Genomic DNA, 12106 nt, shown 5'->3' on the forward strand with positions numbered 1-12106 from the left:
TGGATATCCGTTGTGCTATATTCAACTACTTCCGAAGGTGGAATCCTCACGTTTTTATGGACCATAAAGTAACCAGAATAAAATTCCCCATATCAGATCTGAGAGAACCTACTCAATCATATGAGCATTGCACACATCAATAATAGCCTTGGGATTTCTACATCAGAACATAATTATTCCTGTACATTTGAAGCTGCAATTCCCAACATTTGAACGGTAGTCCTACTGAATTGGTTCCCAACAATTGGGTCCTTGTACAGAAAAATTACGGATCATAGAATAGACGGTTAATTGGATAAAACCCACCGTGATCATGGAAACCAGAAGTTGGTGAAATGAAAAAGCACTGGATGGGGATACGGGCAGGTGAGCAGTGACGATAAGAGTTTTTCCAGAGATCCATACTGGATCCCTTGTGTTTACACTCTTTATAAAACTAAATGAAGGAGGATACTTGTCATCAGTCATTTTATAATACACCACTTAGCTTAGTGTCAAGTACAATTAACTGGCCATAACTGACAAAGAAAGATATTTGTCCTGCAAATAAGGAAATTGCTTGGCATTAGAATGGAAATAGTTTCACTAATGAACATCAAAACGGAGACTGGAAACCAGTTGTCCGAGAGACATATGCCAGGTTGGTTGTTCTGTAAATTAATCAGCTTTATCATTAGGTCCTAACCAAATTATAAATTGTCAAAGCATTACATAAGAGACCTGGATGAATCCTAAACATCCATTTGTGAAGTCATTCTATACATCGTATGCTTCGTTGTGTCCTTGATTTTGATTCTTTGACAGCTCAGGCACCATGGCCAACATGATGGCCTTTGGACAGAGATAAATCCTAGAGATTTCTCATGTCTTGCATTGGTTTTGAATCATCAGCACTCCAAGGGTCAACACCAGAATCATGTTGTGCATCTATAACACTGGATGAATGATTTCAGAAACTTCCAAAGTCTTGCAGATTATTTGGACTGTGTAAGAAATACATTCTATAGAGAATATTTTAGCCACTTGGACTAAATGTACTAGTTCCTTGCTATCTAACTGTTTCTGTATATTCTCTTGTAAATAAATACCCTTTTTAGTCTGAACATAATGGACTGAATGTGGTTTTTAACCAACTTTCAGAGGTGACAACAATCATGTAATCAATCTCTATTGTACTATGCAGTGATACAGGGGTAATTCTTAGTCCCATGGCATGCTGAGTGAATCACAGCACTTATAAAAGCACAAGTTTCAGTTTATAGGAAACTGCGCTATAGAAACTACCTTTCTGCACACAAAGGCAAGGGTTTGGAGAAAATCCAAACCATAACACAATCAGAAAGGAAAAAGACAAATTAAGTGAGGAAAATTAATTTTAGCAGAAAAATACATTCTTACTCAGTGGAACAGGAAATGCTTTCTCCTACAGTTGATATTTGATTAACCTGCCAATTAGAGGGAAACATGAAGCCAGGGCTGTTGCCATTCAGGAGACCAAATATTGGTTTCAATAAAGCTTAACATTCTTTCCTAGCACAAGCAGCAGATCCATCCAGAAATAAAAGTAATGTGGATTAATAGTTGCAAGATAGAAAATTCCTGCTAGATAACTTTCTACCATTTGTTTATAAATCTTTGGTCATTTGTGGAAAGCCACTCTCAAAAGTATTTTACCCAGCTGGCCCACAGAATTTACCTTGATCAAGTCTGCACACGAGACTACGGCAGGCAGCTTCAGTCTCTGGGCTAGGATGATCAAGCACCTGTCTATACCATTTCAGAGGGTTTTGGGTGTTCTGGTCTGGGTCTGTTGTTGCTGTCTTCTTTGGTGAAACATACAACCTTTTTCAAAACAGAAAAAACAGATAATGAAAAGTTCCTTCCCCCAGAGTGACAATTTCAGAACAAAACTTGCATTAATAGTGGATAGCAGGAAACTACAAGGGTAATCATGGGATTGTCTTAAATCCAACATTCTAATGTCCCTACCAATATACAGTTTTCCTAGTTACTGTTAATCCATCTTAACCTTTTTGACTGTGCACAAGTTGACAACTTAAGCATCTGGTGGTCAATCTCTTGATTGACAAGAACTAGTAAAATTGATTTTTTTTAAAGTTTGCACCTGTGCTTTAAGTTTTTAAATGCTTTTAAAATTTGTCAATGGATTTTATTTAAAACAGTGCAATCGATAGGACGATAAGAGATTATGATACGCGGGTGGTTTAGTCCACAATAAATGGTCAGTGTATATTCCAGAGCTCACGATAGGCAAGAATTCAGGACAGGTTCCTCAAAGTTGTAAACAAAATGTATTTCAAGGAAATTGGAATGTACGGAGCCTAAAGACCCAAATTACATTAGGTTTTGAAGCACTTTGAGGCCACATATTATTAGTACTGCTGGATATTACACACAAGTTAGTTGATGCCTCAGGTTATTTTTGAGCACAAAACTATTTTTAGGAAAATGTTACAGCTACTGCCATTGAAGACTTTATTATACCCAGACACTTTGGGAACATTACAAAGCTATACTTCTTTGGAACCAGAAAGTGCACACTCAGCCCCACTTCATTTCTACCTAAACCAATGGTTCCTTGAAAAATCTTGTTCTGACTAAATCTGGGGAATCAACAGAAGGGAGCTCAGTTAATATTTTAGTGGCAAAGTATAGTGCCAGAAAAAAAAAGAACAAATTTTATGCAACGCCTTTCACACCCCCAGGACATCCCAAAGCACTCCACAGCCAATGAATTACTTCTGACATATAGTCAGCAGTTTTGTAGGCAAACATAGCCAATTTGCACACAATAAGGTCCCATAAACAGCTAGGAAATAAATGACCAGGTAATCTGCTTTGGAGGTGTTGGTTGAAGGAGGAATGCTGATCAAGATCCCAGGAGAATTCTCTGCTCTTTTTTTAAAAAAAAAGCCAACATATTTCACATCCCACCTGAACAAGTACAAGAGACCTCAATTTAACTTCTTAGCTTAAAGTAAACACTTCCAACAATACATCACTTCTTCAGTATTCCACTGAAGTGTCACCTAGATTACATGCTCAAGTCCTCGAGTGCGACTTGAACCCACAACCTTCTGAATCAGAAAGGAGTGCTACCACTGAGCCAAGCTGACAATCCAGGATTCTAATTTTAGCTTTTGTCACATTTTGTTGCAGCTTGCCCTCAACATTTAAAAAATAAATAATTGGTGGAATAGCTCTTCCACTGAATTGCACAATTTATCCTTCTGCCATACACACACTATTGTAAACCACTTAATTTTACTAAGTAGATGTTATCTTTCTGTCTCTTACCTCCTTCTCCCAATCCCCCCGTACCCTCCAAAAATACTACAACTGCCCAAAGTTAATATCACAGTCTGAACAACTATATCTGAATAACTGACAGCAGCCAATTGGATAACATTTAAAAAGGAGCTTCTTTACCAAGGAAAGCAGTAAGCCCATAGCTACCCTCTGTATCTCTCTGGATTCTATCCCATAGGATCAACCAAGGCATTCATCGCTGCCCCTTTACAAGCAGCAACCTCAACTGCCCACTGACATTTCTACCTAGCACGCCTGCTGGGACACAACTTCACCAACCTCCTTCCTATTCCGCTCACCCCACCTACCAATGCCATCTTGGACTGCCAGCAAACCAACAATCACCACTCCTCTCCATACCTTCCTCAAGAATGTCCGTTCACTTGCGAACAAGACCTATAGGCCCTCTCAGGTGGACGTAAAAGACCCTATGGCACTATTTCAAAGAGCAGGGGAATTCTCCCCGGTGTCCTGGCCAATATTTATCCCTCAAACAACAGATTATCAGGTCATTTATCTCATAGCTGCTTGCAGGAACTTGCTGAGCACAATTTGGCTGCCATGTTTCCCTACACTTCACAACAGTGACTACACCTCAAAATTATTTCATTTGTCTGTGAAGCACTTGGGGAAGTTCTTACAACCCTCAAGAGAACTACGTGTTCCTCCAATTCTGGCCTCTTGTGCATCCCCATTTTCCTTCACCCCTCCATTGATGGCCATGCCTTCAGCTGTCTAGGTCCTAAGTTCTGGAATTCCTACCCGTAACCTCTCCTACTCTACCTCTCTCTCCTCCTTTAAGGCACTCCAAAAAAACCTAACTCTTTGACCAAGCTTTTGATCATCTGTCCTAATAGCTCCTTATGTGGCTCAGTGTCAAATCTTGTCGGATAACACTCCTGTGAAACACCATGGGACATTTTGCTATGTTAAAGGCACTATATAAATGTAAGTTCTTGTTGAATCCCAGTAGCTGATTTTACTACCAGTTCTGACGAAAGGTCGTCGAACTGAAAACGTTAACACTTTCTTTCTCCATAGTTGCTGCCTGACTTGCTGAGCTTCTCCACCATTTTCTGTGTTTAGTTTACTACCAGTGGATTGTGTTACAGTCCACTCTTAATTTCAAATTTAGCTCTAAATTCCCACTTTGCTTAATTCAAATTAGTGGATAATACAAACATTTGAGCACAACAAAATGAAGTGGATTGCATCCCCAAGATTAAACATTGGAAAGGGAGAAGCAACTTTTTTTGTGAAAGACCATCTTCTAGGGCTAATACTTTTGAAGACCAATTGCCCAGTGAACTAAAACTTACTCAGCAAACTTCTGCCAATGTTCTACTTGAGGACACAACTCCATGAATATTAATTATCAACACCATAAATAGATCAACATCACAGCCAAGGTTAGCTCTAACTTTCCAGCCAATAAGTCCAACTTAAAACACTTGTATTGCCCTTTTAAGACCCCATTTACACATTATTATATGTAATATCAGAATACAACCGAATTAAAATACTGAACACAAGTAGTGAACAAATTATCCTCTAGTTACTTAATGGCAAAATACATTATGAAGTTTCAAAAGTCAAAATGATCTAAGACAACCCCAAACTTCTGGTCAATACAATTTTGTTGCCGTAGAAATGCGTCCGGTGTTAACAGCAAGCCCTCAGCAGTCAATATCCTAGAACTGACCTGGGAGGAGGCTGCACTAGTAGAACGGCAACTTTCCTGAATTTGAGAACAGGGATTTAATGAGACAGTTTAAAATATCGGAAAAGAATAGAGCGAGCTGCAGGCTGGCTAGTGCAATCCATACAGCCGGGTATCGATAGCACTTACCAACTGTCCTCCTCCACAGTGCCCGTGTCGAGGTCCAGGACATCCTCCTCCAGGTATACCGGCTGCTGCTGCTCTTCAACCCCATCCGGGCATCCCAGCCAGCACCTGGCGACGTCCGTTGGGACGGTGCTCGGTACCTCCGCCTTCCAGCTACTGAACAACGCTTCAAAGTCGGACAGGAACGGGTCGCTGGGGCTCAGCTCCGGGTCCGGGATGTCCCCAACACATTCGGACGGTGCAAGGGCCCCATTCGCCGAAGGGGGCGCCCCGTGCTCACTCCCGACCCCAACCCCCTTCCCGCCACGGCCGCTCCGGTACCGGAGCTGCTCATTCTGCAGCTCCAGCTTTTTGACCAAATCCTGCAGCTTTTTCACCTCCTTATCTGCATCGGGCAGCGCGGTCACGATGGCGGCAGGGGATCCCGAGCCAGCTGGTACCCCGGCATCGGTTCCCCCCTCGGGCTCGGCTGCGTTGGGTCCCACCATTTATTGTGCAGCGTCCAACTGGTTGTGCACGACACCCAAATGACTCGGTCGTCCTCACTGCCCAACCGTCCACATCGCTCCTGCCACCATCTTAGATAAAGGCGACCTCTGACCCGCACGTTGTCATGCGCAGAGCTAGAGCATACTGCATACGCCTGCGCAGTTCTCGCCGGCCGAATTTGGCGCTAAATTGGTCCACGGTTTCAAAAAAAATTATGAATTATCAACAACAGCCAATCAGAAAACGCGGAAGGTACAGCACCTGATGGCCGCTGGCACTAAAGCGCCGCCATTTTACTACAAGTAAAAAGCCAAATATCGCACCTGCTGGAAACAAGAAGTACAGGGGGTCAGTCAGCATCCGTTCAGGTGTGGACCTCCCAGCCCTTGTACACACTTCTCAACCTTGTCTTAAAATCAGAGACAAACGGACAAAATCTGGACATTATTTTATTAGGCAACGTTCGATTAATATAACAACAGTACAGTTTCATTGTGTGCTTCAAATGCATCATTTAGGTTTTTACAGATAGAAAATTAAGAGTATATAATCCTGTATGTACTTCATTTCTTCCTCCTCTCAAATTTTAGAACCTTATTGTATTCTGATGTACATAGCATTATCTATAAACTATCTACCATTAACAACACAACTTGCGTTTCTATAGCGTCTTTAATGCAGTAAACGTCCCAAGACGCTTCACCAGTGTCACCAGACAAAAAGTGACACCAGGCCAGATAAGGAAAAATGAGGGCAGAAAATCTGATTGGAGAGGTTCAAACATGGTGTGGGAAAGATGGGCATGGATTTGGGAGGTAACAACACCTTCAAGGGCTTTGGAGAGGAAAGGGAGGTTGGAGATAGGTGGTAGTGTGCAACGACAAAGGATCAAAGGTGAGTTCATTGAGGAAGGGGTGATGATGGCAGATTTGAAAGGGAGGGGTATAGTACCAGAGGAGATTAAATTAAAATCTAGTTTAAGACACAGTCTACTCTTTCTGGTGAAAAAATGAGTTGCTCCCAATAGTCATTTTAATGCAGTCCATGCCACTGACCTTGTCACAGCCCTGATCCAGGCAAGGATGCAAGTGCTGTATGCCAAAGGAGAAGCAGCTGCCATTGCCATCGAGGCAGTATTTGACCAAGAATGGCACCAAGGAGCGATAACAAAACCAACATCCATGGGGGCCAATAGGAAAACCCTTCAGTGACTGGAGTCATAACTGACACACAGGAAGATAATCGTGATTGGTGGAGGTCAATTGGCACAGCCTCGTGTCATTGCTACAGGAGTTTCTCAGGAAAGTATCCTCAGTCCAACCATCTTCAGCTGCTTCATCAATGTTCTTCCCTCTAATGTAAGGTCAGGAATGGGGCTGTTTGCTGACTATTCTAGTGTTAAGCTCTGTTCACAACTCCTTTAATAATTAAACAGTTTACAACAGGACCTGGACAAAATCCAGGCTTGGGCTGACAAGTGTCAAGTAACATTTGCGCCACATAAGTGCCAGGCAATTACTATCTTCAACAAGAAAAGGCCCAACCATGGCCCTCAATGGCACCATTGTTACTGAGCTCCCTCGCCATTGACATCCGGGGGGAGAATCACCATTGACCAGAAACTTAGCTGGACCAGCCATATAGATACCATGGCTATGAAAATAAGACAGAGGCTAGGTACTGACCCTATAATGAATGAGAAAACGTCCTCTTCCCCTCCCCTCAATCTGGGAACGATGGCAGTTGCAGTCCCTATTTAGCTAAGCCCCTGTTGGATTGGTTTCCATTCAGAGACATCAACAGGTGCAAATTTCTCTGGAATGTACGAACAACCCCCCCCCCCCTCCACTGTCATAAACTAAAATGATATTGTAAGAATACAAAATTTATAATAGCTACTTAATCATGTAACCCAGCTAATGGTTCTAATCAGTATCCTGGTTAACTTGTGTTCAGACTTGAGTTCTGATCCTTCCCAGCTCTCTATGATCAGGGTTTGGCCAGTCAAGCTGCCAATCAAACCTATTACTGCTCTCATAGATATGGGGGGTAATTTTCAACTTTGCCGCCTTGGTGATAACCTGGCAGTGAGGATCATTTCATCCCAATGATTTCAACAGAATGAAAATCGTGTGGCTTCTACTATAGGCAAGTGATCTACTCCGTCAAGTTAATGCCCAGGTGGCAACGTTGAAAATTACCCTTGTGAAGTCCTGGCAACTACCCACACCTCTGCTGGTCTCTAATGAATGAAGCCATTCCAACATATTAGGTGTGAATGTCACTAGAATATCTCAAGCTGATGTGATATGTGAGAAACACCCTTTCTCCAGCAGCTTCATCAAGATCTAATCTGCATTCCCAGAAGCTTGTGTGTTCTGTGAATTTAACCTAGTGAACTAAATTTAACCTAACAATCTAAATTAATCCAAAATCGCTCCTAGATCAAATAGTGAAAAATCTCAAAACATGACAGATTCTAAGGTGCCAGGAAATAGCTATGTTACTGATAATCTTGAAACATTGGGCTTACATGTGTATCTTGGGACTGTTATGTTACTTCAGTCAGAAAAAAATGACCTCAGGAATCATTTAATCCTACAATTGATTTAGACATAAAGATGTTATGTAGAGATGCCCTTTAAATATAATCCTATATCTTTCTACCTCATTCACTGAGTGCAAACAAAAGTGATAACTGGCTCAATTTGTTTCGTGAGCTGGTTCCTGAATAGAATGAAAATGTTAGATTACTTTGATTAAATTTATTTTCTGTTTTGTCTTTGACCACTTTGCAAGTTCCATTTATCCATTAATAAAGTTTGGTTTCCTCCCCTTCCATGTCTATAGTTTAAAAGATCCTCAATTCTGTTCTGTATATTAATATATAACTTGTGAAAACCTCAGTCAAGTTTTATGAGGTGTGATATATATGTTGAATGGAAATTTACTGTTGACTATGAAAGATAAATACTCACCTACAAGTACTTTTTAATAGCATTTATCAGTGAATCCACATGCACTCTCCAGCTTCTACATCTCCCAAGTGTGCGTTGGACACCTCACGCTACACAAATGCACAGAACTGGAACAGTGCATTGTCAATTTTCCTATTCCATTTATCATTTACTAAGCTTTAGTAAAATTTAATCTTTAGTGATTCAATCCTATAGTTGTCAAAATCATAGCTGTGATTTTACTCCAGTGAGAGTCAGAAGTCAGGTCCTAGATTGTGATCACCAAATCTCCAGAGGCGAACAGCCTACATCTGTCATTAGTCTGGAACCTGGATCTACACGCAAAGATGCTCTTATCTGGATTTGTTCGTGAAACTCTTTGTAAACTTCACTTCTTCAGTGAGGCTGTGACAGAGTTGCACTGCATGCTGCAGCCTGCCCTCCAGTCAAACTCTACCACATGCACAGCACTTAATTGTCATACCTCAGCTTCATTCCAGGGTATTGCAGGGGCCATCTGTAACATTAGTCGAACCGTAGCCCACACATCTATCAAGTAGGTGACTAATGCCTTGTTTGCCAGTGCAAGCAGTTATACTTTTTGATAGCATTTTCAGAATGTCTGATCCTTCAGTGAATCCACATGCACTCTCCAGCCTCTACATCTCCCAAGCAGGCACTGCACACACCAATGACTAATGCCTTGTTTGTAAGTGTAATTATACCACTTTTCCAACTGGGGTCAGTATGAAAGGATGTTTTCCAAATGATAGGATTCCCAAAAGTTTATGGGCATCATCAGAGATGGCCTGTGACCTCAGCCCCCTGCACACAGCAGCTGTACATTTAAGAACTGCAAAAGTCACCACTTCATCAGTGTTAAGCTGATCTGGGACTATTCACGCAGGGTCACACAAACAATGCTGGTTTCCCAGGCAGTAGTCATGATACTTTTTTTTAGGCAATCTACTGTGCCCCACCCCATTATTCAAGCCACAAAGAGTGCAAAGTTGGCTTCTACAACATGAGAGATATTCCACTGAGCACTGGATCATGGCACTTTTACAAGAGCCATGCATAGCTGAATACAGATTCATATGAGGCACACGCAACTAACAAAACTATTCTCAAACACATCACTAGCATCTTGAAGTATTTCAGCTGCCTTAACAAATCAGGCAGCATCGTACAATATAGCCTGGTCAATGCCTCCAGGGACATCAGAGTCTGCAACATACTGCACAAGTTTGGAATACAATGAGGATTAACTGTGGAGCACCCAGCGGAGAAGGACAGCCAATCACAGCAAGGATGCAAAGATGAGCAGGAGGAGGCAGAAGATCTAATTGCTGAAGTCCCTTTACAGACTGCTGGGACCATGTGCCAGATTCTCAATGACATGACCTTTTCGTAGGTCCCCCATCCGCCCATTGTATCAACAGACCTCTGTCCATTTTCACTACGTTATCACCAAAAAAAGTGGTCACGTTGTTGGCTTTTAGTGACCCTATCTGCTGCTTTGATCAATATGTTGGATAGCATTTCAGATTATCTGTTCTAGGCATTACTGTGATACTGGCAGAATTACCTGGGGATCTGGTGTGCCCTGCTCACCAGCTTGAACAATGGGCTTAGTAGGATATAGTGGGTATCTTAAGTATGTTTTGCATCATTCAATCATCAAGTTATCGTCCCTTCATAAGTGGGGTCCTGCTGGCTACCAACTTCAGCCTGAACACAGTCTGTTGGAGGAATGCCGAGAATGGGCAAAGGGCACTTTTATTTTTTTTCCATAGACTGCTGAGTCCCAAAGGAGGTTAAGCTTGTAGTATACAAGGCAGAAGTTGAAATTGCTCTCCTTTGTAGTTTAGAACTCCAGGACCAAGCAATGAGGTGGATATGTGGGAGAAAGGGCAAACAGTTGCAGGAAAGGAGGGCTGTGACTTACACCAACTGATCACTAGAGGGGGAAGTTAGCCTCACTTGCTAGAGATGCTCAGCTGCAACCTGGATTAAGTATTTGCTGATAAGTCAGCCTGCAACAGAGCACTGGACTTGGACAGCTGGAACATCAAGCTAGCTAGTACATTGCAGGCTACCCTATGTAAGTCCTTCCATGTGGCCACTGTGTAAATGATAGGGAGAGAGACTAGGGAAAGACCCAGCTGGACTCTGGCTTTCAGAATATATACTCAGATATTGAGCTCCAGAAGGCAACCATGTTTCTACTGTGGCACTGCACCCATACATGTTGTGGTAAGCTGTGCTGATCATCCTGAGATTTGAGAAGCTCCTAGTATATACTGTCTAGCCTGGGGTGCTAGAAACCATGCAAATCACTTGGTTAATGAGCAACAAGGGGAGGAGCAGAGATACAGTGAGCAGGGATTGTTGGGGGGTGGGGGTTGTCACAGTAACTCCAAGATGACACGTCTAGCACTAAAAGACTGAAAACATTTAAGTCTCCCATCAGAATAAAGAGCCTTTCTCCCCAACCCACCAAAAAAAGTTTAGGTACATTCAAACCCAAATTACAGTACTGAAAGGAATGTTCTCTCCCACTTGGTCCTTCAAAAGAAGGCTTTCTGATAAGGGTTATTAAAAGATGTAACCAAGAGAAATCATTAGTTTTCTCTTGATGTAAATATTCATTTTTGTTGTTGTATTATAACACAATCATGGTTAGCAATTAAATGCAAAATACTGCAGCTGCTGAAAATCTGAAATAACAAAATGCTAGAAATACTCAGCAAGTCAGGCAACATCTGTAGAGAGAGAAACAGTTAACGTTTCAGATCGTCAACCTTGTCAGAAGTGGAAGATTAAACAGTTTTTAAAGCATGTACAGAGCCAGGGGAAGGGGGGGGGGTCGGGAGGAAAGAATAAAAAAGGAAGGTCTGAGATAGGGTGGGGGGGGGGGTGCAGGAGTGATTAAATAACAAAAAAGGGATGATAGTGCAAGGCAAGGAGGTTGGTAATGGGACAAGTAGAGAAACAAAATATGGGTCTAGAGGAGCTGTAAATGGCAACAGCAGAACCATTACCAGCACTTGCTGTCTGAAAAAAATAGGAGCAGTGGTTATGATCTGAAGTTACTGAAATTGATGAGTCCAGAAGGGACTCTTTCCCACCCTATCACAGACCTTCCCTTTTGTTCTTTCCTCCCCACCCCCCTTCCCCTGGCTCTGTACTTGCTTTAAAAACTGTCCAATCTTCAACTTCTTCCACTTCTGACAAAGGGTCAATGACCTGAAACGTTAACTTTCTTTCTCCACAGATGCTGCCTGACTTGCTGAGTATTTGCAGCATGGTTAGCAAATAATTCATGCTATATTCAAGTGAAAAAGGTACTTTCTAATTTGTTTTCAGAACCTAAAAAGGAAAACTGCAGACTTTTAAGTTCTAGAACAGATAATTCAAGCTCTTGCCCTAGAGCGGGTGCACGAAGGTTCACTAGATTCATTCCGGGAATGAGAGGGTTATC

General features: G+C 42.0%; 1 protein-coding gene across 2 annotated transcripts in view; it reads right to left on the minus strand.

Annotated features, from left to right (window-relative positions):
- zgc:66447 (SLAIN motif-containing protein-like) overlaps positions 1–5786 on the minus strand; it is a 32434-nt gene extending 26648 nt beyond the window's left edge. For both annotated transcript variants that reach the window (XM_067996965.1, XM_067996964.1), the window contains exons 1-2: positions 5180–5786; positions 1697–1842 (exon numbers count right to left, since the gene is read on the minus strand). In XM_067996965.1, the coding sequence (XP_067853066.1) occupies positions 1697–1842; positions 5180–5664 (631 nt within the window). In that variant the 5' untranslated portion in view covers positions 5665–5786. The remainder of the gene's footprint in view (positions 1–1696; positions 1843–5179) is intronic.
- Positions 5787–12106: the final 6320 nt, after the last annotated feature.

This window comes from Heptranchias perlo, chromosome 15, assembly GCF_035084215.1.
Source record: "Heptranchias perlo isolate sHepPer1 chromosome 15, sHepPer1.hap1, whole genome shotgun sequence".
NCBI lineage: Eukaryota > Metazoa > Chordata > Chondrichthyes > Hexanchiformes > Hexanchidae > Heptranchias > Heptranchias perlo.